Source organism: Diadema antillarum, unplaced genomic scaffold, assembly GCF_040938485.1.
Source record: "Diadema antillarum isolate AM-2024a unplaced genomic scaffold, OU_Dant_1.0 seq00001098_RagTag, whole genome shotgun sequence".
Taxonomy (NCBI): domain Eukaryota; kingdom Metazoa; phylum Echinodermata; class Echinoidea; order Diadematoida; family Diadematidae; genus Diadema; species Diadema antillarum.
Window position 1 is genome coordinate 962,122 of NW_027271915.1, and position 27,006 is coordinate 989,127.

Genomic DNA, 27,006 nt, shown 5'->3' on the forward strand with positions numbered 1-27,006 from the left:
GATTTTGTTCCGTATAGTTGATCATGCTTGCGGTTTATGATAATGTGAAAACCAAAATGTACAGTGTACACGATAGTTCTGAGAAAGGCTGGTTCTGAGTATCATGAAGCAAAGATATGGTACATGTACATAGGATAGATATGACTGACACAATGATTTTGCGCACATAAATTTGCTTTGTCACCATTTTCATGGCAACAACAATGCAAGTATTTTCTCACCTACAGCAGTTGTAATTCCTCCTCACATTCATATTAGGCCAAGTAAAAAAAGATAGTAGTTTCTCGTCTGGGTTTTTTGAGCAGGGCGATGAGGGAGGTCCTTACTATTTGATATCTTACTATTTTTTCGAGGATTGTCAAAATGAAAGTAATATGTGTTTCTCGTCCGGTAATTCTGAGAAAGGTAACGAGAGAGGGCTTTACTATTTCTATATCCAATTTATGAAATGAAATATCACTCTGGTAGCTGTGTTATGAGAGACCAGGTCTCAAGCGTATGTCTTGCCTGCACTCTGTGCATTTTCAAACAAATAGATTATGTACCATACTTGAAATGAAACTTCATGCATGCAGAAATACATTTGCTTTTTCTTTCCACTACAGATGTCAAGGGAAAATGACCATCTTAATACTGGTATTTAGTGTTGTAATGGCATTTCTGATACCAGTGTACTTGCAATTCTGATGTATTGTGCTATTAAATGAAACAGGTATAAAACATGTCTTTCAGCAAAGAATGTACGACTGAAATAAATTCCATGATATTCAAAACACTGCTTTATTCATCATTGGCATTTGTGACTTTTTGTGTCCACACAGCTGGTATGTATCTGCATTTCTTCACAGTACAATAAAGTTGTAGCACATGCAACTGGAAACTGGCTTGTACAATTGCAGATGGATGTCAAAATGATACTAATATGGCATTATAGCATTAAACATTTAAAGATGTTTCTTAATGTTCCAAAAAGACATTTGATAATCACTCATCATTTGGATGATGAATGATTGTATACCACACTACAGATGATACGACTCATGGCCGTGTCCGTGAATTTACATCGTAAAGAAAAGTATCCCGCAGAAATACGAGACAAACCAGAATCCGTGGAAAAGTTATTTATTTTGCAGATACAATTGTACACCCATTTGATAATTCTACATTTGCTGGAAAAGTGCATTCATTTGGGGGGGGGGGGGGGGGGGGGGGGTCACCGTGCATCCCCCCCAGGACTCCTCGAAACTTACATTTTCAGGATCCTCATGACATACCAAAACATAATCAAGATGTTAACAGGAACGAAAAGTGGCTGTTCTAGGTGAAATTTAATGTATTCTATTGTTTTTCATGATTTCTTATGTATTTCTTTGTTTTTCAACTTTTTCAACTTTTGTTTTTTCTTTGTTTTTCTATTGGAAATTGTCACTGACCACTTTTCTACCATAATTAGCACAAAACTAATCAATGAAAGTGATTAATTGTAAAAATAATCAGGTTTTCATGACCTTCATGACAGAGCACCTGTTTTCCATAGGAAATGTACACAAAATCACAAAATTGTGCCCGTTTTGGGGGGACATTCCCTTACAATAACGGGCGTGACTTCACAAAAGTATACGCGGATGTTGCAAATTTGGTCTCGAAAGTTGCGTGAGACTTGAACAAAACAAAGTCAAGTAAGTTTTGAGGAGTCCTGGGGGGGGGGGTGCACGGTGACCCCCCCCCCCCCCCCCCTTGGGTACCCTACTATGTAGGCCCTACATGTAAGCACATATATATTACATACATGTATACATAAGGACGGAGGGGGGGGATCCACCCCCACCCCCCCCCCCCCCTGCACGACACTGCACACACATGCACATAGTCACAATGACATGAAAATGTATACAAACTCGATACAATCCTCACAAGCATTTTTACAGTACAATTCATCCGCTTGAAATATGAGAAACGGGGAAAAATACGAACAATGCGCGAAATATGCGTGGAATATCAGTGATTGAACGCAAAAATGTTGCCGCTATCGCGTTCACGACGTACCGAGTGCGCTGTACATCACAGCTAGCCCAGGCCCGCCCGGGCGCCCGCGCCCATTCAACTGGTACAGTTCGACTGCTTTGTGGGTCATTCCTTCTTGCCGAGCTCGCAGTGTGAAATGCATGCGTTATTACATACGCACTAAGCTACAGCTGTACTACAGCTAAGTAGAGGACGCAAGGCGTAATTACAAAATGAGACATCACGATTGGTAGGTAGGTGAATTGTCAATTTCTTTTTTTCGGCGGCCGAAAAAATAGTAAATATAAAAAAAGTTGATGCGGCAACTGAAAATCGATGCGGGCGGGGAGCGGGCTGGGATGAGAATTATGAATTTCTTGGTATTTTCAGCGCCATTTTGAAAATAGTAAATAGTAAAAAAATCGATGCGGCGGCCAAAATCGATGCGCGCGAGGACGAGAAACTGGTTTCTTTTTTTACTTGGCCTTACAGTGAACAGTAACTGTATGTTTTCTATCGGTGCGTGCCTTTAAAACTACTGTATACCTCTGACCACACATTTCCATGCCTCACCCATTTTTGCATTTTTTACGCTCACACTGCACTATCCCTTTAATCACATCCAGGTTGTTGTCGTCTTTTTTTCACAACTCACAGCTCTCTTGATAAAGTGTGGATGACGCTTCTGCCTGTGTGATGTTTTAGATTCTAAAAACTTTTATGGCGAGGACATTTTCCTGTTTTGAGATCCATCCTGATAAAGGCTAATGACTCTGTGCTCTTTTTCTATAATGCTCAGGTCTGTTTCCCCTACGTACATTGTAGGGTACACATTATACATCATTAGGGCCTACACATTGTACAGTACATCTGTACAACCTGCACATTTTCATAATAATGTACAGGGTACATAAACCTGTATGTGGTTGTACATAGAAAATACAAATTGTACCGATATCACACATGTTGTACACTGTACATGTACATCAGTATGCAAACATTAAAGGCTCTCAACCGGAAATGGTTGATTAATAGTGTGTGTAACGACTCTTTGTTTTGTTTGTGAGACATGAAATGTACATTACATAGCATAGTGAGAAATTAGTCAATGGTCATCTAATGGTCTTTTTAGAGTCCACTAAAATTTTGTACAGACACCAGTATGGATTTCGTAAGAAATACAGTACAAAATTATCATTAATCAATTTGGTTAATACATTTTCAAATGATAAAGGTGAAATAACCCTTGGTATATTCATAGATTTCAAAAAGGCGTTTGACACAATCAATCATCGCATCCTTTCAGCGAAATTGGAATATTATGGCATAAGAGGCATTGTGTTGCAGTGGTTCCAAAATTACCTCTTAAACCGATCGAAGGTATTGTGCTACAAGAATGAAGTATCCAGTAGTAGAACGATCACATGTGGAGTACCACAAGGAGCAGTGCTAGGACCCACACTGTTTCTATTATACATCAATGACTTACCTAGCTCATGTAACTGTTTTCAGTTCAGACTATTCGCTGACGATTCAAACATTTTTCATACATTTCCCAAAGGTACAAAAGAAATTGATACGAATGATGTAAATGGAAAATTGAATGAGGTACAGAAATGCTGTATTGTGAATAAATTAACTATTAACTTGAAGAAAACAAATTATATGATAATTAAAGGACCAAGACAACCAATTGCAGTTAAAGGTGTGTTAACAGTCTCTGGAATGGTTATCAAATAGAAAGAGTAAATGTAGCATCTTTTGTAGGTATCCAAATTGATGAGACCTTGATGTGGAAGGATCAGATTAAATGTATCAACAAATGCATTAGGCGCAAAATTGGCTTTAATAATCTTCAAGTTAAGATACTTTGTTCCAAGGCATGTTCTCATGCTTTTATATAAATTCTTTATACAATCACATACTTTATGGAATTGAAGTATGGGGAAGTACCTACAATTTGTAACGAAGCCACTTAAATTGTATATTTTTAGCGCAAAAAAATGGCCGTGAGAGCAAATCTTCAAGTTAAGATACTTCGTTCCAAGGCATGTTCTCATGCTTTTATATAAATTCTTTATACAATCACATACTTTATGGAATTGAAGTATGGGGAAGTACAGTGTACCTACAATTTGTACAGAAGCCACTTAAATTGTATATTTTTAGTGCAAAAAATGGCCGTGAGAGCAATTACATTTTCCCCCTTAAGAACATGTTCTAGGCCATTATTCACCAGTCTAGGAGTGTTAGATGTTTTTGACCTGCATAAGCTTGTAGTGTCAACCTTTGTATAATCATGATCTACTGTACTTGTACACAAGGGACATTTACCACATTCTGTAACGCAATATTATGAGCCAATGAATCATGCATACAGGACTAGATCAGGCAAAGATCATTCCATGCTTAGACTCCCGAAATGTAAAACGACACATGGTACATTTTCTATATCTTCTGTCGGATCAAAGTTTTGGAATAGTTTGCCCAAAAATGTTCAAGAGGAAAGAACAAGATCTTCATTTCGAAGAAACCTAAAAAATCACTTGTTAAAAGAAGTTTAGTGATGAAAAGAAATTTCAGTGTTCAGTTTAATGTACTTCTATACTAGTACAATTACTTTAAAAGAGTAGACCTTGCAATAAACAGCTTAAATATAGGCCTACATGTAGCTATAATGGGAGAACCATTCTCGACTAGCACTTGTGCTAACTTTTGGTTCCCCCTTTAACAACATTATCTTCTGTTTTTCTATTTTTTTTTTTTCTCGATTATTTTTTTTTCAGAACCTCTGTCTATGCATATACACTGTATGATGTCTACATTACATACTTATTCATTCTCTTTGCCTTTTCAGTGATAAATGTATCACAACGAAACTACAAATGTAAGTATCTATTATAACACATGTATTCTTATGTATGAAAGGTAGTATGTAAAATATATGCTTGCAAAGATGTAAGAACCTTGTACAAAATCATTGTATTCTCATAAAAATTTCATGTTATTGTATCTTACACTGTGGAATTTCATGTTATCATGTTATCATATTCACATGTATGTTGTTAATAAACTCAACTCAACTCAACAATGTGTAGGCCTACAGTGTCCATTGTGCACACTGCATGTGATTTACTGTAACATTCAGTTACAGACAAATGTTGGCTATTAATTATGGTCAGTATTATTAAAGTATTTGCACTTTAGTATTAGAGCACCACCAATCAAAAATCAACTTGACGAGTCTTCATTGGTTTTGTTTTACACTGTGCATTACTGGTACCTGGATACATTTTGTATTTTTTAAAAGGACATGTCTGTTTCACCATAAACTTTTATCAAATTATTATCCCACTGCTAGTGTCCATTCCAGAGCAATTTTGGAAATTTCATTTAAATTGTTATTTAGCTTTGACATTGAAGTACTGTACAATGTACGTGTAGTAGCTTGTATTCAAACAGTCAACCATGCATTATTTCATTGCAAACTACCTACAATACACGTAATGTCAATTTCCCTATTCTGTATCACTGAGCAATACATTGTGTAGGCCTACCACTGGTGAAGACCGTGCCATTATGCGCAAATCTCTAATTAGACTGCTGTGTCAGTAATTTGCTAGAATCTATTTACAACTCTACAAGCTCATTATGCACTGCAAATGGTCAATCTCCTGACAGGGAATAACATGGTTGCATGATCAATATCAACCTGATGTCTGAGGGGAAAGAAAAAAAGCTCTTTGCCTTAAAAAAATAAAAAATAAAAAAATACATACAAATAAATAAAAAATGCTGTAGATGTCATTTTAACCTCTCACTTTGAATGCAGTTGTATTCAGCATACACCGACAGACACAACATGTAATTAAATAGCAATGAAAAGGCTTTCTAGCCTTATTATCAGGAAGAGTATATGTACAAAAGTACATGTAGTATTCCTACAACTGTAGCATACAAATGTACCATATTTGTAATTCCAGCACTAAATATATTAACAGTTGTAGTCCAAGCTACCGGTATATGTAACTCCAGGACGCATCTTCTTGTTTTTCTATCATCAAGCTTGACGAAAAATGGTATTGCAGGAATCTTTGATACAAAATATCTACACAGTGTACATGGTAGATTTGGTATCAAAGACCTATAGGTCTTTGTGAAGACTGCTTTGGCGAATGAACTTTATTATAAAAACAGAAAATTCCTTGAACAGAGTGTCAGCTCTTAATGTCTGCTCTTGTCAAATTCATCTATATTCAATTTCATTTTTAATTCAAATGCATGTTTTGTATGACCAAAAGTCATCCAATACAAGATAAACATGTTCCATTTAATGTGTCTTCTACAAACTGCATTGTACATGTACACTGTACATTAAAAGCTATAATAGTAGGAGTCAATTCTATACAGTACTTGTTGAGGACGAGTCCTCGGGCAGAAGTCTAGATACGAAATGCGTGTTATATAGCAAAATCAGTCTGTCCTCAACGGGTTAATCACTACAGTGCATTTCATTTGCTCTATTTTGTCGTGCTGAGTGGAGTTGTGAATCCCAACCCCGCTGACATTTGAGAGTTGTTTGAGGATTAGCAAGTCTCTTGCTGAAAGCTGTTCCTGATCTCAAATCATGAGGCTGTTTAAATGTCTATGAATAGATCACTTTCAATTTGAAGTAGACACCAGGACATGCACTTCCTGGGTTCAGGGAATTAGAAAGAGAGGGGGAAAAGAAATAAAGAACCCAGCCACCATCATGAATTTCCAACACGCTGCAATGATTGTGTAAAGTACGCACACGTACACATGATATGTGTACACACAGACGCAGCTATACTGACAGCATCGTAAAAACACATGTATTAACGAATAAAAATGTCTGAGCTCAAAGAAGAAATAAATAATCATTACAAAACATAACAAAACTAGAGAAACACTCTGAGAGCGCAGACCTCGGCCAAACAGCTCCTTTCAACCCCTGATCTTTTTTTTCCCCCAAAGATAATAGCTTGTTAAAAATCACCCGATTTCCCAATATATAGAAGCCTTTTGTTTTACGTCATCAGCTTCCAGCTGCACGGCGCCTCGCCCAAGCAGAGCACAACCTTTAGTGCGTGTAGTGCAAACCTTGAGTACGCGCACCTTGACCTCCCACGTTCATTGACCCTACCTGCCAAAATAGAAAAAGCCCTTCATAAAATACTGTATGTAAAAATTCCTGGATGACTACCAGTACCAAATTGAATCTTCTGAGCACTCCTCATGACATTCTCAACCTTTAAAGTTTCATCCAATCTGTTCACAACTTTTTGAATTATTTTGCACACAGACAAACAAACAGTAAAGCCAATGCCGATGAAAATATTCTGTCCTTGGTGGAGGTAGCAGTGAGACTATTTAACCTTGACAGAATGCGGGGTGAGCTACAGTAGTTTGTACATGTACTGTATGGGACTGCTTGAGAACTCATAAATTTATGATGTGTACAGTGTATACCTACAGTGTGTAACACTGCTACAAAGGGGTTTGTAGTAGCTAAATTAATGCACTCAAAATTTGGTCGTTTAAAGAGCAACATGAGATGGGCAAATCTGTATAAACCTCATTTTAAAATTGCAATTAAAACTTTTTTTCAAGTTATATTTAACATTTACAGTCATTTCATGACAAATCCAAATTTTTAAATTATAATCGTGCTTTGTTAATCTTTCAGATGACTCTGGAATTGTAGGCCAAGTAAAAAGAGAAAATAGTTTCTCGTCCTCACATGCATCTGATTTGGGGTCCGCATTTTTTTTTCTTACAATTTGTTATTATTCAGAATGCCCAAAAAATATCAAAAATTATTTTTGTTCATATCCCTGTTCACATCTTTTTTGAATGGCTACACGTATAATCAATTTTTTTAAATACAAATTGACTACTTTTGGGTGGCAAAAAAAAACAACAAACATTGGAAATTACCTATTTATTGTGATCTCATGCATGCTGTTCACAACTGTCATACCATGGCCACCACTAATCTCGATCCTACAAACTCAGAGCTACCAAGTCTCACACATTGTGAGTGAGACTCAAGCATTTAGGGTCTGTCTCACGATCTCACGCATGGCACCCATTTTTCTCACGCATTGGGAGCATAGCTTGACGGATTAAAGTGAGAGTTGCAATTGAAGGCATATTTCCCTTTTGTCTTTCAAAATACGTAAAAAATAGTCACTTAAGTACACACCACCTTGCACCATTAAGAGCTAAAAATTGAAAGAGCTCCCTAACTAAAGCTCCACACCCTCCCCTCGCTCACGCACATTATGCGCGCGGGCAGAGATGCTGAGTCATGAAAATCTCACTCATAAAATCTTTTTGAACTTGGCATGATCTATGCAAACTACATTTGTAGCCACGATGTACTGTGGGCTTGGATGGCGCGCTGATGACGACAAATTAGATCTGAGAGTTTCAAAAAATATAATTATGGAATAATGTTTGCATCTCAATGCAGATCATCTACACTGTAGTTTGTTAGTCCATAGACAAGAATTTATCACTACTTTTCCCAAAGCAGTGCAAGATGAGTGGAAACATGCCTATTTTACAGCATGCCATGTGAGTTTGAAAGTTTGTAGTTTTGTTGTCATTACATTGTATTCTTGTTAACCACACATTGATTTGATGTATGGTCTGCTCATAAAATGAGCAATGTTAAAGCAGCTAAAATTTTCCAACTTACACAGCTTAAAACATGTACCGGTATACACACGAAAAAGCGGGGATTTACATGTAGATGACACTGCAGCCCACACACATGGACAAAAATGGAAATTGTATTGTGAGAAAAGTCCAAGACCTACTCACTCTTAAAGTGGATCCTTCTTGGCCATGTTTTCTTCTTCTTGTTCCACTTTTTTTTTTTTCTGAAGAGGTCTTTCCTGACCAAGTGTTTTGGTAGTGAAGGTGATATTTGCTCTATGAACCACACAGAAACTGAAATAAGAACTGCTTAATTCACTTCAGGATGTAGAGCTCTATTCAGTGTGGTCTTTAATTGCCAATCGATATATAGCTTTCAAACTGAGCTGGTGGCTCCTTCACAAGTTTTGATATTATAAACCTGTGTGCCAGTGGAGTAGCGAAACTTCACGGTCCGAGTGAAGTTCTCCAAGTCTGTCAACCTACAAGTGTAACAGTGTATACAATGGTGGAGTTAAAGGGGAAATCCAGCCCAAAAGCAAGTTAGTTTGATAAAAAAGAATAAAATCTTACGAGTTCAACGGTAAAAATTTTACTGAAATTAGATGAAAAATAAGAAAGTTATGACATTTTGAAGTTTTGCTAATTTCTGCATAACAGTTCTTGTGCAGTGGATAAAAATATGCAAATATTGTAAGTGAGCTATTAACCATGTCATAACCTCACAATTTTCCATTGATCGTGAACAAAAAATGACAAAATTTCAATGTTTCTGTCATTGAAGTCTGAAACATGATGTTATTCCAGGTTGAATAACTTCAGAATACATGTAGTGATCAGTTAGATATAATACGTAAGATTCGAGCCTCCGGCAAAATTGCGTTGGAATGAAAAAAGTGGAATTTTCACAATTTTATGTATAAACTGTACGGCAAGTTGTGAGGGAATGACATGCTCACTTTGCCATTTGCAAATTGACTGGTCAAGAACTGTTTTCCAAACAAATAGCAAAGCTTCAAAATGTCATAAAACTTCCTTATTTTTCATCCGATTTCAATCAAAATTATACCATTGAACTCATAATATTTTACTCTTTCTTATCAGACTAATTTAATTTTGAACTTGATTTCCCCTTTAATTGCCCTATGTTGTTTACTAGCCTCAAGAAAATCATGGATGCCCATGGTTGATGAAGGGATGCACACTATGCACCTTGTAGTTTTAAAGCAATTCATCATCCACCAAGGTATGACCAACAAGCTAGTGATTATTTATCCTGACCCAGCTGCAAAAACTGCATAACTCCCTGCCAATGAAAACAATGAAATGTTTGCATTCAATGACAAGCTATAAAATCTTGCAAACACTGTGTTTATTTATGAAACATTGTCATCATGTTTTAAGGTAAAGGCTGTGCTTGGTAATGTTTGTGATACTAGCTGCACTGTTCGCACCTTGACAAAAATAACAAATTATAATAATGATAAGTTGATAGTAATAATAACTTCCCAGGAATATGCTAAATGCATGTACGTGTATGGCAGGCCCATAACTACATGAATAATTCTAATGGTGGAATCGGAAATAATATCCTTTCTGATGAGTGAAGCTCTTAGTGGGGTGGAGTCTGGGAGAGGCATGGGCATACAATAGGTGTACAGTGAGGCATTTTTCCCGCGCAGGGGGGGGGGGGGGGGGGGGGGGGAGAATATGTTCAATCTTGAGTCTCCTTGAGACTAGCCTGGTCTGCGGGAAGTCCCAAGAAAATTGAACATATTATGTGCGATTTTGTTAGAGATTCTTTCCAGTCTCCAGCTGATCTCTGCAACGTTTGCTTTAGGTGCGACCAAGTCGCAGAGACTTATTTTGTCTGCTAGGTCACCCAAGACATCTTTACGACCTCAGAAGACCCATAGCAACCTACTAGAGACATCTTTGTGACTGAGAAGGTGTCTCAGAGACATTGTAGCGACGTCTCCACGACTTCCAGGTGAATACTGTAAGATATCACCTTGTTGGCAGACGTTTCGGATGTCGCCCTGGAGTACCTGTTGCCTTCTTGGTAGGAGGGCAAGCAATTTAGTTCTTGGTCTTTCCAGTCGCATGAGTCATGGTGACTGATATCAAAGCTGCAGCAGTTGCTGCGAAGTCTCCTCAAGTGAGATAGGCCTGTTACTCCTCGCTTGCACAAAAAATTGTAACAAACACTCATAATATTTCTTCAATTTACATTTCATGGACATCACTATGTCTATTATCATGTCTTTAATACAAAAGGCTTTTTTTTTTTCTTATTAGCTTGAGCAGCTAGCAGGGTTATGAAGAAACCCTAAAGAAAGAGGAAATTGACAACGTTACATATCGGACAATATGTGCTTCTACCACCTTGGAAATGTACGGTAGTAGCTCATACGAATGAGTTGTTAATTTTGAAAATGTACTTTAAATATCACTCCCTCAAAAACAAAATACAGTCAAATATATACCCCATACATACTTAGTATATTAAAGCAGGAAGGACCGGTACATTGTACGACATGGTCATTTGTACACTACTTTGTACACTTCCTGAAAATAATGATTCTGACCCCAAACATTTTGACCGAGCCAACCACTAGTAGTCAGCAAATGGAATCAACTTGGCACATTGTGCCATAAAAAACAAAAAACAAAACACACAGACACACACACAAACAAGTTGCCCACAGGTTTATAAGGTCATATTCTAGTTGATTAATTGTGACTCAAAAAGTATTTGAAATGTATGCAATTATTTGACTGAAACAATTTAATACTGAATTTAGTTCTATTGCTCTGCCATTTCAAAACAACATACATTGTACTATTGGGAGTGACATGTCTCCTGTGAAGCCAAACTACAGCTGTACACATAATTCTTGGAAAAACTGGCATTTTATTCATTTTCCTGTAATTCTAGTCTTAGTTACAACATGTACAAGATGTACATGCGCATTTCTGAATGTTAATTATACAGACTTGGTAATGACATCAAGATTTTAATGTCCTCCCAGAAATACAAAATCATTTGCAGAAAGACAATACCCAAAGGTATACATTGTACCCAACACAGATATGGGTATATGGGACTAGGGGTGTTATGCACTGTGTCCAAAATATTCCAGGTCTTTCACAATAGAGATATCAAAAATATTGGTCTTTCAAGCACCGACTGGTAAAACAGTTTATAGGTCTTGCACATCAAGACACACACCACAGGTCTACATGTACAAGTAAGTGCACATTACTCTGGTCACAATGTACACTGTATGTACTTTATAATCAATATTTAAAAAAAAAAAGAAAAGAAGAAAAATATCTCTCTACTCTGCATGAACAATTAGCTTGTCAGGCTCACCCTTTTGATACTGGTCAATGTTGCCTCTCTGCTGCACTGTAGGGGAATGTAAATACCATTGGGCAGGAGGCACATAATGTCCACACTGGTGGCCAAATCACCCTCCGTCCACTCGTCCAGATGCGGCACCGACCCGGGAGGCATCGTGGCTTGTGCTGGAGGCGGGTGTCACGGTAACGGGCAAATGGTCTCAACTCTCCACAAATGCACGCAATCCTGGTGAAAACAGAACAACAATTTTGAGCAATTTAAAATAAGGTGGCGGCCATATCAAGTCTTTGTCAATTTATTTGTTCATCAAACCAAGTGGCTCGCCTAGTACATATACACGTCATACAGCATCACCCAATGAACACATACAGTACTGTACACTGATCTACTTTACATTGTATATTGGTATACGAGCCTGTATCATGACTGAAACTTTGAGATCCATTGACATTGTTAACACATTTTGCACACACTATTTACACTTTTATAAGTACTACACTGTATATAGCAGTGCCATTTACCAAATCTTGCGTGCTGACCCTCTTGCTCAAGAGGTAGAGCATCACTTGCACTATTAAAACAAATCTCATTCATTCTATTCTACGTACAGAGTTCTACATGTAAGTCTCACATGCAAGAATTTGTGTCATGTAGTGTAAACACCATTTTCATCTATTTAATGATTATAATGATAAAAATATTATCTTCTTTATCCAGGGTAGCCTCTTCAGTATTGTCACTGCTCTACCAGAGGGCCCTGTCATGATCATTACCCTAGCTGTGCAAGCTGGGTCAAGAGGGACATGGTGGGTTACTAGTTTTTGAAAACATCTTGTCCAAGGAGTCTTATCCACTTTGCCACACTGCCTTAAAACATACACATTTGTACCATAGATTACAGTGTGCAGCAGACGGAAGTGCTATCTTTCTCATATGAATGCATGAGTGAGGGCTTAAGGAAGCAGAACAAAAGAAGAAAGCATGCATAAATTTTACACAGGTGAACTTGTTATTAAAGCAAGCAGTATTGAAATGGCATAACATTGCTAATTTCTGAAACATGTGCGCCTCCTACAACTTCTACACTTGTACAACGATCAATGTATGTCATCGTCCTTGTTCAGTGTAATTTGTTTGGGGTTTTTAGAGTATTGGTTTCTCTGCTCTTAGAACCACAATAAATTCCACAAATCTGTCTCTTGATTTTATGTATATGTACATGGTTGGGTGTCTCATAAATCAGCATCCTAACAATTTTCTATTAGTAGAAAGTAAAAAACATGTACATACGTGTAGCTACTTGTGTAGTTGATCTCATAATTTGCCTGAAATTTTATTCACATATTTGTGGAAAAAAACAAACATTCTAAATTCTAGTAAAGACCTCTGAGTTATGAAATAAGATTAATGCATTTGAAATTGCCTTCACTTTACCGATGTCATAGACGACTGGAATGATACAGATTTTGAAGATTGTAGGTGGGATTGACGATACAGTCTCCCAAGTTTTTTTAATTGTCATCTGGAGGAGGGCACACGGATGCAAATTCAAACATGTAAAATCTCAAATGAGACAGTACTCAGGACTTCTATCAAAGAGTAATCAATGAATGGAATATTAATTAAGTTGCCATCATTTGTAGCTGACAGCCCATCAGTGAACAGTTTCAAGTCTAATTTTGAGAGGTTTTGGTGTCAAAACAAGAACAAATATAACCTCAGAGATATTTTTTTGTCCATGTGATGAATTTTCTGCACAGCGTCTATCCAAGAGTTATCGATTTTGTGTTACTAGTTACATTCACACCGAGGGGCAAATAGAAAAGTTTGGTATAACCTTACGCAAACTTCCAATGTACATATGTGTTATCCAAGGCATGTAAGACTAGAAATGTTTAGAAATATTTGATAGGAGACAAAACTAGTGATGTACAAATATAGGATATTAATTAATGTAAGCTTGTGACTGTATGCTGATTGTCCTTTTTGTAAAATAAGTATGACAACAGTGCAAGAATGAAGTGGTACTGAAGAACCATGTCATGATTGAGCAAAGCTTAGTTTGGTCTTGACCGAAAGATCGGTCTGTATCTGTCCGTCGCGGAATGTTCCGCGGAGACTGCGTCTGGCTTCACGGATCCCCTCCGTATACGGAGGACAGCGTTAATGGCAAAAATATAAAAGAGTCCTCCGGACAGACGGATCTTTCTGTCTAAGTTTGGTCGAATTGTACTCAAAGTTTGTCTCAAACACAAAGCCATCAACTTGGTGTGTTTAATCGACCTGCAGAGGATGGGCTGATTTTGCTAAATTTCCATCGACACTTGCGCTAAGTATACTCAGGACTGGACTCATCCTCAACGGGTTTATGTGCACATTCATCATGTTCATGATTTGAAGCCCTCAATGCTATATTTGTACATCCGCATCACACAGACAGCCGACAGCACATCGAATTTGAAAATGTAAATTTAACTCTTACAATTAACTAGTTGAGCGAGTAGTGTATACACTTGTAACACTACCACCGAGTAACAGTGTACAGTATACAGTTGAAACTAGAGTCGTAGAGAGGTCTAGACCCTATATATATCTGACACTGAAATAATGAACAAGCCATACGATGAGGCAAGCTTCATGAACAACGACCATACATCTGATTATGATACACATGCCGGAAACGGTTCGGCTATACACGGGTTACTGCGGGCAGGACAGCACAGACGGGGGAGGAGGTGCGGGTCACGATATCTTACTAGCCATCTTACTGACTTAGCAGCAATCAATTATCATAATTGATTTGTTTACAACTCAGTCTGCAAACATCTTGCATCAAAAAAAAACACATATACGAAAATGATTTTGAATATTCAGTACTTACAAACCTTGGCTCTGACATCCAAATATTGAATGTGGGAAACCCTCAGCTCAGTTGAAAGTCGATTAGACACATTTTCCGGCTTTTCACGTCAGTTGTTTACGACCTACCGCACAGACTGCTTATTCGTTCAGCGCCCAAACGAGGAAGTGAAATCGGACAAACAACATACCGCGATCGATAGTCTCGCTCAATGCCCTCTTATGGGATGCTCTGCACTATTGTTCGCTACACTGAACGTACCATGTTGTTATTTTGTGTTCAGAAAATAGCTCAGTTTGCTGAGATCACGTCTACTAAGCCTCTAAACTAGTAGTAGCATCCAAGCCATGAATATCGCACAACATAACACAGTCAAGAGCATGAATCATGAGCCTTCGTGTTCTAATCGTTTTTTAGGTGCGGCTCTTCTATAATTATAGTACATGTACTCCGGAGCTGCGGGTGTTCCTGAACCGCTTATAGTTTCATTCTCCCAAATATATCAGCTTAGGTAGTAAACAAGTCATTGATCACACAAAATAGCTAGCTAAATGGACGGTCAATCATTCTTAGAGCTGTGTGTAGCCAGCTCGGTACGATATCGATTGAAAGAACAATGATACAAAAAAGGGGGAAAAACACTAAAAAGCTCAGCTCAAATGATTGTGTCGTCCAAAGCTGTTTAAAAGAGAGAGCTGGAAAACAGTGAACCGTGGCCGGTGATGGACTCGGTAACGGTATCCTCTATGGGCAAAATCACAAAAATCCTCATCATAATATGTAAAGCGAACCCATCTTGTTAATACGCGATTCGCGCTAAAATGATGCTGAGTGGTGGCAGCCATCTGTATAGGCCTATATATAAAAGCCCTATAGGCCCATGGTGATTCGGATATAGAGACCAGAGTACATGTGAGTTAGGGATTCATTTTTTTTTTAAATCTTATCTTATTAGTAGTATTTTGTTTTTGTTGGTTTTTTTGGGGGGGTTGCTAAAAGATAAGATACCTTTTAAAAGTTGGATGTGCAGCTGTCTATATAGGCAAACCTCCCCCCGTCCTGTCATAGCGGCCACTAGGCCTAAAGGGAGACAAAAAAGTGGCCGTCACAGGTGGCCGCTATAGGTAGACGAGGTCTTTGACTATCAGCTTTGCTCTCATAAGGTTCCGCGTCTCTTTTGACTTGCTCTGATCTTGCGACAATAAATATTGCTCGGCCTTGACATATATCTGCAGGTCCGTAAACCAAATGCATATTCCACCCACAAACATAACCTTAACCAGATTATAGATGATCCTGCAATCCTCACCAAGTAAATCCAAAACCCTATCCCAATTAACCCTAACCATATAGGGTTATAATTCATATAACCCTATAACCAGGGAGGTGGACCTCCCTGCTATAACCCTATCTATAGTCCTTGGAGAAAATGTATAGGAGCGGAACTATTGTGGTAAGAGCAATGTCGAGTCACCTTTCAGTCCAGAGGGGGGGGGGGGGGGGGGATTTTGGCCGCATTTATATACGGCAGGTGCATGACCGTTGCAGGTCTGATTGCACATAAAACCCATATTGGCCTTAATGTTAATCTTCTTCTTTTTTTACCAGCCATCAGCCATCCGATAATGTTTGACGTCATTACCAATATTCTATACTTCTTTGATTATCAAACATGTGGGCTTAGTGACTAGAATTTTATTTCCCGTATAAGAATAAAAATTAGTATCGGGCCTATATAATACCAAGGAGGTACCTCCTTGATAATACTAGTCATTATGTTCACTGCCTCAGTAATAATAACAGGCACAGTAAAAAAAAAATAATGTAAATTTGTTTGTTTGTTTGTTTGTTTGTTTGTTTGTTTGTTTCATAAACTGAGAAGATGGTTACAATGTCATTCTAGTCTCAAAACAATCAGCTGAAGATATGCAACAACAACAAAAAAGAGAGTGAAGAAGAAAGTAGAATTATGGTGAAAAGTCCGAAAACTTAAGATTTACAAAATATAACTTTTCGTGACTTTATAAGAGAAAGGAAAAGAAAATATTAAGGGAATTCCACAACAATTCATTTTTATGATGAAAGTTACACATTCCATGAACTTGATACTGCACATAATTATGTTAAGGGTACAATAGCAATAATCAATATTCCACCTGCTTTCTGAAAGCGGTTAGTCAAGTGCTCTTTCATTATGCTAAAAAAGTGATTCTTTTTTTCTTTTTCGTTTTCTTTGTGTATGTGTGTGTGTGTGAAATTTTCTTCATATTTTCTTTATGTTGTTTTCCACACATTATACCGTACGTCCGGATGTAACCCGTCTCCTCATTGCAGTAGTTCCAATACCAAAACTTTTAAAATTCATAACTTTGCATTGTCCCATTTTCCGCAAACTTTCACTAATAATAATATTCATTATGTTCTATACTACATGTACTTAAAATGTTGCTGCTTTCACTCAATCCACACTTCTCTTTGGGTTTGTGTTCCCTTCAAAGGCGGACGACCTGTAACTATCGACTGCATGGTTGTTAGTCAGTCTAATGCGGGTCTAGCATATCTATAAGAGAGTATATAGTATTTAGGACCCTAGGCCTATATTTTTACTATCCCAATATATAGAAGAAGAAGAAGAACATAATAATTATTATGACGAATATTTTTAGCGTGGAGCTGTGGATCTGAGGGATCGTTAAAATCTATCAACATATACCAGAAAACATCTTAAAGGCAATGGATTCATTATGTTTAAACATAATCCTATATATGATAAGACTGTCCATTTTAAATACTTGATAATAATATATTCATTATATTGTATAATTGATATATTGTATTCATTGTCAGAAACAGTCGCTTTGAGGTGGCTTAGGCAAATGGGAATCAAGATTACAGTGGGTTTATATCGAATAGCTCTTTTCTTTTTGGAAAGTTAATTAAGATCTTTTAACTATTATCATGAAGGTGTATATAAGAGGAAATTTACATATGCGAAAATCAGCCCATGCATGGCCATATAATAAACGTCCTTTCGATAACTGCAGGAATATGACGGGTGGGAACAATTATATTCCCATGCCTGACATTTCTGTTTTTATATCACTGTCCGGAGTCATTGAACTCACAGGCCATACCAACAGACAGGTTAACATTATTCAAACGGTATTATGCATGCCTTCCAAAGTCTGACGATGGTTCTTCTTGACAACCTGAAAGGTTGCCCTTAGGTTTGCCCAAACTTGCAACAATAGATATAGTGCATGATGTATAAATGCAAACTGGCTTCCAAATATTGACAACAATATTGTTTTTGAGGTTATATAAACAGGTTATACTATAGCTCGTGTCAACACAATCATGACGGATGAAACATCCATAGAATTAGTAATCCGGTCTACTCAGTATTCCTGAATATTCATTCATTGGCAACTAACCATTTTCTTTTCGTAATATCCTCTCACCGGCAACATTGATTAGAAACATTATTAGTGACTATTCTTGTATTTGCATTTTATCAAGGCGCTTGAAGCTCCTTGAATTGGTTTTTATTGTCATACACTGTCCTGTCCAGCTCACTGACTTCCAGCAAGATATTTTCGCGGCATGAAATCTGCGCCAGTTTGGGCTGACAGTCTTTTTCGCGGAATAAAATTTCGCGAGTTGCCTCTAATATTCATTGCGTGCAAGTGTAGACAAGAACTTTCACTTGCATATTAATTTCACGAATCTTGGCTCTCGCGAAATTCGCGAAATGCACGCGAAGGGAGCTCGTCGACGAGGTCTCGAGCTAGTTGTCCATACAAGCATCGTAGGTGGCGCATGGTAGACTCACATTTTTATTTACGTCGATCGATGTGATGTGACAGTATTAATTACTGAGAAGAAGGAGGTAAATTGCGATAGCGATTCAGACCTTGATTTGCTGCAATTCAGCCTTCCTAATTGTGTCATCATGGCGCTAGATGTGCCATATATGACCTACATGACGCTCTATGTGATCTCTGCAAGTATCGTTTCGACAAACACTCGCTCTGCAACCCACTGGAAGTTGCAGGAAAGTTCCACTGGCGAGCTGCTCGTCCGACCCGTGCACGACGATGACACGGGCAAACTCCCCGGCGACGATCCAGTGATGAGTATCCTTGCCAAGAAATATGGCTTCGGAGAAACTATATTGACAACGGACGGCCAGGAATGCTTATCGTGTGGAAAAACGGGAGATGAAAAGAGTGATACGTATGTTAAATTCATATTTAGACCTTAAATGCTGTTTCTGACTTTATTACAATTAATAATGATATGAATCCATGGAATACCGAATAGATTTCTGATCAATGAAACAGATATATACAGATACGACTAGAGTCTATACGAAATAGACCGTCGTGCTCGTGTGTGTGCGTAAAGTAAAAAAGTGTAGAGATCTAGTGTAATGTGTAAAAATGGGAATGATGTACATAATGTAGTGATGGACATACAGACAGTGTATTCATTGTATGGTAAGCACTCCAATCATTTTGGCCATTGATGTGTCCACTGACAGTTTTTGCAACTTCTGTTACATCATAAGGACATCCATAATTGCTTTCTGCAGGTGGTGTTTAAAACTGTTAATCATTCCCTCATAAGCATTAAATAGCTTTGATGTAGGCCTACCAGTACACAAGACCTGCACTGGCTGCAGTATGCTAATTCTGTTCTGCAGTAATTTCACCAGTGTCCATGACTTTTAACCTTGATCCTTGAAGAAGCACTCTCCCTAATAAAATGAGCAGTCATTTATTAATAGTAAAGTACAATGTACGTTAACCGCAGCAGCGACCCCATACGGACAACACTGTGTTACAGCGCCCCGCGACGGGGTTAAATGTACGTATGATAATGACTGTTCATGATTAGCACTTTCATGTAGCGATAGTGACTGGGCAAGATTTCATCATTTTATTTACTCATGAAAATGGCTGCTGCTGCTGAATTCGAAATTCCTACATTTCAAATTCTTTTGATGACCTTGAACCTTGAAGGAGTAATCCCTGTTGCAGCTTTTCGTGGGAAGCTATCTCTGGGATGGTTTTTTGACAAGCATCTGCTTTATCATTTATGAAACAAATTATACACATCATTGTGTTAAGGCATTGATTACCCATTTTCTAATCATCTTCATCAAAATGGTCATCAGTGTCAGACTGTTCCAAAGGTACCTTGTCTGGGTAATTCTTACTAGAGCCCTCACCAATGTGTTTTATGCGCATGTAATACTTTTACATACTTTGTCATAATGACACTGAAGACCCGACATCAAATCTCATGGTATACCAGTGGGTAAGGTTTAGACTCAAAAACTTTGTGGTTAGACCAAGATGTTTTTGTCGTAAGGCAGCACTTTAATTAAGTATTTATAGTCTTTGTTGTGGTATTTGTTGCTACTTAGTTTTCTGCAGTTTGGCGGTAGCTGTGGACAAGAGGCTAGCAAAATGAGTCAGTCTATCAAATCAGTTAAATTGTGAATTCCTTGGTGCCATGACATGATTGTGTTATATTGTAGAGGGAGTGGAATCTGAAAACAGAGGCAGAGAATGCTTACTGTACAATCTAGATAGCCATTGGTTAAAAAAAATAACCAATATTCCAGTCTTTAGTCCCAAATACCCATATCTGTGTAAGTACTGTAGTTAAGTACATTGTATCTACCAGTCTGCTCGATCCAGGATGCCTACTTATTATGAACTCATTCACTCGGACCAGAGTTTACAGATCACTTCCTTTTTAAGAAGTTATATCATTTTATTGTTTAAACAACAAAGGGTATTTATAGTGTGAACGACAGGATTTAGTGCATTTATACCCACTTTCAGCACCATTCTCAGTGAGTCTTCCTGCATACCGTGCCCTAACATGGCATGCTGTTTTACTGGTAGAGGGCAAAATTTCCACTGGTGGAACACAGCTGAATAGTCCCAACAGAAGGCCACTTACAAAATTGTGTGCTACAATAGAGATTATAGGGAGTTTTGTGATCTGTCTTTGGTGACCAAAGAAAAAAATTTTTTTTTTTTTCAATTCAAAGGGCATTTTGTGGCAATCCAGCAAAGTGTGTAAACAGTCATACCATCATGGAAACAAAATGCAGTAAGGGTAGCCCCCCTGGAGTAAAAAGCTCTCAGTTTATGCTATTGCTATTGATTTGAACCATTTCATCCTATTACTGATCCATATCCGTGGTTCATCTAATTCTTGCCACAACCTGCCATCTCATGACTTTTCCAAGGCCAAGATCAGTCACTGCTACTTTGCTTCAAACAACTAAAACACAACCACCACAGATAAATTATCTTGGTCATCTAACTTTGCACACCATGTATCATCCAAACAATCCTCATAAAGCTTTTTGATTTTTTTTTCTCTTTTGTTGTTGTTATGTCATCTCTTAAAAAATGCATTTTCAGAAAGAAAAATGTTGTTGATTTCTTATCATCCAGGGGGCACATTTTTTTTTCTGCCCACTATGTATATTGTACAATTGTATTGCATGATATTCTTCAACAAGAAAATTTAGTTGAGATTTTTCTAATTTCTTTTTGATTTCTTTGTTTTTAATTCAGATCAAGCAGTACTTCAGACCCGTTACACTGTGGAAAGCATGCAAATAAGACAGATTTCGACTATTTAAATGGCATCGCGGACAGATGGAAGCACCCAAGCATCCCGGAGCCAGAAGTCGCTCTCATCTTCAAAAGAAGCGACTCTGACCAGGTGGACATGTCGATGCTAGAAAACTCACTCCGAGAAACCATCAAACTAGTAAGCATTTTTAAGATGAAGGTGAAGGAGTTACTTGACAGCATGTTCCCAGTAGCCAGTCAGGACTGTGATTGTTCCTGGGAAATTGGTTTACCACAGCAATATTGTGTCAGTAATGGAAAAAAAAAGAGGGTTTAGGGGCTTCTTTTCACTGGTCACACATGAAGTACTGTATACGCTATAATTTTCGCGTACATAAATTTTTGCGAATTGCCGCTGTCACACATTTTTGCGAGTGGTTAAATTCGCGATTGAGGGACCAGAGAAAATATGAAGTGGCAAAGAAAGTGAATTTTCAACTTACTAGCAAATAAGAATGATACTAGTTATACACTGCATGAAAAGAACTCACCAAACGCTGCGAACTAGTAAGTTAGAATTCAACATTTTAGAAGTGGTTAAGTCCATCGCGCTAGATTTCTGACGAGTTTTCCCCTTGTGATAATGGATTGGCTCTCTACAGTATTCGTAAGTAGAGGTGGACGTGCGGAAACAAGCTTAGCCAGTATGGTCTGTTCGTATAGCCATGACATGGTATACTAGTACTGAAATGTTCGTATCATCAAGGCAAGGGATTCATTTTGGAAGGTAATATTTTCGTGTGTTGTTAATTTCGCGAATAGCTCCTGACTCGCGAAATTCGCGAAAATAAAACCCCCACGAAATATATAGCGTATACAGTACCTGTATAAATGCATTACAGTGTACTCCTGTTATGACAAACACAGTTATAATGAAATTCATGTTACAAAGAAGTAAAAATTCAGGTCCCAGAATTACCATGAATATCTCTTCTATGTACTTTATTGTTTGGTTATAACAAAATTTCAGTACAATGAAAGAAAACTGCTGGTCCCAAGGACTTTGATATAACGGGAGTCCACTGTGTCATAAAAAACAGTGTGCACCAAGTTTGGACAATCAATTGGTGCTCATACATAATCGTACAGCCAAATATTTTGGTAGGTCTTATCCAGGACTCTGATCCTGTTCAGCAGTCTTGCCAAGAGTGAAGTTGACATGTGGTCGTCCCTTGTGATACCCAGCTATGTTTGTGTAACTTTGAGATGGAGTAGTTCTCTCCATTACACCCTGGAAGTACAGTGGACTCCACTTATAACGAAGTCCTCGGGACCGGCAGTTTTCTTTCATTATATCAAAATTTTGCTGTAGTCAAACAATAAATACATAGATACACAATAAAAAACTTAGAACCGATAATTTTGCGACCTGGATTTTTATTTCATTGCAACCAGAATTTTGTTATAACCATGTTCGTTATAAAGGGAGTGCACTGTACAAACCAGTCCCGCCTGATCCATATTGATGTGCAGCACACACAGAGAGTGACTGCTGCAAGGGTTCTCAGTGCAAATCCTGGAAACCCAAGGTGATGTTAACAGACAGCCTGGAAACCAAGAGTGAGCAGATCATAATACGTCAGGTAGCCTCATTATAAATCGAGGGGTTTGGCTATGACCTGAATGAAAAAGCAGTCAATATTTGTTTTATAATTATACACCAATAATACCAAAGGTTTTGTTGTGAAAGTATTATCATTGACATACAGCAGAGATACATGTAACTGGTAAAGTAAAGGGCATGTCTCATTGGAGGAGACTTTGCAGTAACTCATGTCACTTGAAAGACCAAAAAAAAAAAAAAAAAAAAAAATGGCACTTGTTCTCACCAAGGAGGTTACTCCATTGCAGATTTAAAGGAGTTTCAGAATTAGAGTTGAGATCTGTCAGGGCAAAATCATCTCGTAGGGTCATAGTATGGAGTTGAGATCCTTTTGGCCAACTCAGCGCCTGAGGTCATAACATGAAGGTGAGATTCCTAGGGGGCAACTCAGCTCCTAGGGTCATAGGATGGAGTGGAAATTCCTAGAGGGCAACTCAGCTCCTTGGGTCATAGCATCGAGTTGAGATCCTGTGGGACAACTCGGCTCCTAAGTTCAAAGAATGGAGTTGAGATCCCTTGGGGCAACTCGGCTCTTAAGTTCAAAGAATGGAGTTGAGATCCCTTAGGGCAACTTGGCTCCTAAGTTCAAAGAATGGAGTTGAGATCCCTTGGGGCAACTCGCCTCCTAAGTTTAGAGAATCGAGTTGAGATCCCATGGAGCAACTCGGCTCCTAAGATCGTTGCAGGGAGTTGAGCTCCGTGGTGGCAAACTCAGCTCCTATGGTCAGAGCATGGAGTTGAGATCCATAGGGGCAATGATATTAACAATCCCCTCCCCCCCCCCCCCCCCCCCCCCCCCCCAGCAGTCCATATTGTATGTATGTCACTGGTTGGTGTGTTTTAATTTGCATGTATTTTTGTGTGTTCACTCTGAAGCACATAATATTGTTAATCATATTTGTATGCATTCCATTTGTTCCCTATTTCCATCAGAACCCATCTTCACTGGCAGTCTTAAACCAAGTGGGAAATTTTTGGAGAATCAAAGGCAATACATATCTGGCCATTGAGTGTTTTCGAAAAGCGATTTCACTCTCGCCGACCAACCCCGACATTCTTCTCAACCTGGCGAGGGTGCTGTTTAATCTCCAGTACCATGCCGACGCCCTCTACCTCACCCAGAAGTCCCTGCTGTTCAAGACGCCCGACCAGAACTCCTGGCTGCAGCATTTTACCCTCGGCGAGATCTATAAAGTGCTGGGAAACTATGCTGAAGCCACGGTGCACTTCCGGCACGCGTTGGACCTGAACCCCACGTTTCAGCCAGCAGAGGTGCACCTGCGTGAAATCGAGCAGCCCACCAAGACAAACGCCACTATTTATACCTTGCTCATCATTGGCGTTTTAATCGTCGCGGTGTGCGTAGTTCTCTACCTGGTCACAGAGGTCTACATGAACAAGAATCCACTGAATCTCCGGCGGTCGTCGAAGATGCCGGTGCCGTGGGAGAGCTCAAAATTCCAGCTAGCCCCGCGACTACTGAAGAGCAAACGAGGAGGGTCGTACTAGGTGTGTGCAGGTGGCCAGTGGCTCATGTTTGAGGGGCTAGAGGCCAGGTTCTCGATTGGATGCTGTCTCATGTAGACTAAGCACATCTCGGTAAATGAGTCCTAATTGGAAGTGACTCATTTTGTTTTGTTTGTTTCTAATTTCAGGCATATTTTGTACCTTTTTATATAATTATGATGATTTCTCGAAGGTACAGAAGGTTCTGATTGCATCAGAAATCCTTTCAAGTTTCCGTTCGTTTTGCCCTTAAAGGAGGCATTGGCGAATGTACAGGATCCAGTGAAGGTATGACAGATGGAGAATTTTGAAAGAGGCTAGGTAACATGCATGCATTCATGACAAGGTAACGAGGTATTGTGACTGAACATTTTGCGGGGAAGATTACATCATGCAGCAATATTGCCACTAATCGTAACTTCTGTCCAACACTTGACCACAGAAGTTCCCTTTATAAGATGTCCCATCCCTCTCCAACAGCAATAACAACAAATTTTAAAGACAAGACAGGAACAGGTTGGGCAAGCTATGAATATGCATATCATTAATTTCTGTATTTGTATATGATTCTGATTTGTTAATATGTGACCCGATACAACAAAAGGATCCTAAAGTCGCTGATGGCTGAGCAGAGAAAATCGAGTTTGAAGTCACATCATCAAAATTGGTCAAAACAATCGGATTCTGTTTTCGGCATAATTCTGTAGTCTAATATTTTGTCTATCATCTGCCGAAATTTTGAAGCTAAATGATAATAGGAAAGGCAAGAAATCAGCGTTTTTCTAGGCCATGATTTTGGGACTTTCAACGTACAACCTGTAACAGAAACGTGTCCAAAGATTTGGATTTAGCGCCCCAGCTAGACTCCGCCCATAGCAACGAGGGAGTTATCTTATTAGTCAGTGCGTGGAACCCTGATTACTGATTGGTCGTGCATAGACCGCTGGCGCTAAGCTTGAATGAACATCGCGGAGGTCGCCAGGAGCATGCCTTCTATTGTCAAGTGGTGAAAACTGTCTCGCCTCCTGTTGATCATGATAGCGTCGGAAGGAAAACTTTGAAGGCGTTTTTCTCGAAACTCTGATTTCCTTAACCACTTGACATGCGCTAATAAAGTCATCGATATCTATGCAACCGAGTACTGTATAGGGTTGTGCTATAAAGTAGCAGAGTAAGGGAATAACGTCATGCTATTTTCAGAAAATTGTTCTCCCCTGACATTAAGATCCTTTTGTTGTAGCGGGTCACATATGATCAGATAATAGCTAATAATGCGATGGGTCTACTAGGCATGTGTTTGCTGCAGTCAATAACTATATATGCCAAATATTTCGTTAGGTTTCTATTTTCCCGAATTTTGCAAGTCAGGTGTTATTTGCAAATTTAAAGACCCTCAAAAATATTGTCTCTAATTCCAACATGAATACGATGTGCACACATACATTTCTCCATTTAGTACTACACTCCACTCGCGAAATTGTCGGGAAGTCCCTCTTCGTAAAAGAATTAGACTGGCTATTAAAATATATGATGTATACAGTTATGTTTCCAGCCTAAGTGGTATTTGTGTCATAATCATGATATTTGGAGAAAATTTAATCTCATCTTTGAGAAATGCTGGAATGCTTATTGAAATTTCCAATTAGAATTAATACTTGTTATGTCCAGTTCCTGTCAGCACTAGGTTAAAGGGATGGTACAGTATTGGTGGAGATGAGAATTGGGCTTTTAACTTTTTGCGAGATATCAAGAAAACACTTATAATATAGTACAGAACATACCATTTTAAGAGGAATTCAAAGTTTATTTGATGAAAATCGGGTTTGGAATTACTGAAACATCCAAAAACAAAGTAAAACAAAGTGATCGTAATAAAGTGTGGGTCCCACACTTTATTAGAATCGCTCTTTTTTTAATATCTCAGCCATTTCAAAACCAATTTTCATCAAATAAACGTTGAATTCCTCATAGAATTACATGCTCTTTCATATTTCATAAGAGATTTCTCATTATCTCGCCAAAAAATGTTGGAAACCTGAAATTAGGCCTCAACCAAAACTGTACGATCCCTTTAAGATAGGCTTGAAATGAGCTTGCTCAGTGGGGAAAAAAAAAGAAGGTAATCGATGAAAAAGAACATGGTGACCATGCATCACAAAATTAATGAAAAGTCATACCCGTTGATATTCTTTAGGACTCAAAGTAGATGAAATAGGTCAAGCTAGCAGGTCTTTAGGATTTCATGTTTTCTGAAAGAACAATTTTACTTTTTTATTTCTGAAAATTTGGCTCATAAAACAAATGCGAAATGGTGTCT

The 27,006-nt window shown here is 38.4% G+C and overlaps 2 protein-coding genes across 2 annotated transcripts in view; one reads left to right on the forward strand and one right to left on the reverse strand.

Annotated features, from left to right (window-relative positions):
* The window catches only part of LOC139743621 (phosphatidylinositol 4,5-bisphosphate 3-kinase catalytic subunit beta isoform-like), a 61,220-nt gene extending 46,146 nt beyond the window's left edge, over nucleotides 1-15,074 (reverse strand). Inside the window, exons 1-2 of the mRNA XM_071654097.1 lie at nucleotides 14,940-15,074; nucleotides 12,068-12,283 (exon numbers count right to left, since the gene is read on the reverse strand). Of these exons, the coding sequence (XP_071510198.1) occupies nucleotides 12,068-12,211 (144 nt within the window). The 5' untranslated portion in view covers nucleotides 12,212-12,283; nucleotides 14,940-15,074. The remainder of the gene's footprint in view (nucleotides 1-12,067; nucleotides 12,284-14,939) is intronic.
* Nucleotides 15,075-18,870: 3,796 nt separating this feature from the next.
* On the forward strand, nucleotides 18,871-24,692 carry LOC139743616 (uncharacterized). Its single transcript, XM_071654092.1, has 3 exons — nucleotides 18,871-19,154; nucleotides 21,521-21,719; nucleotides 24,117-24,692. The coding sequence occupies exons 1-3, from the start codon at nucleotides 18,871-18,873 to the stop codon at nucleotides 24,690-24,692; spliced, it is 1,059 nt and encodes a 352-aa protein (XP_071510193.1).
* The last annotated feature ends 2,314 nt before the right edge of the window (nucleotides 24,693-27,006 follow it).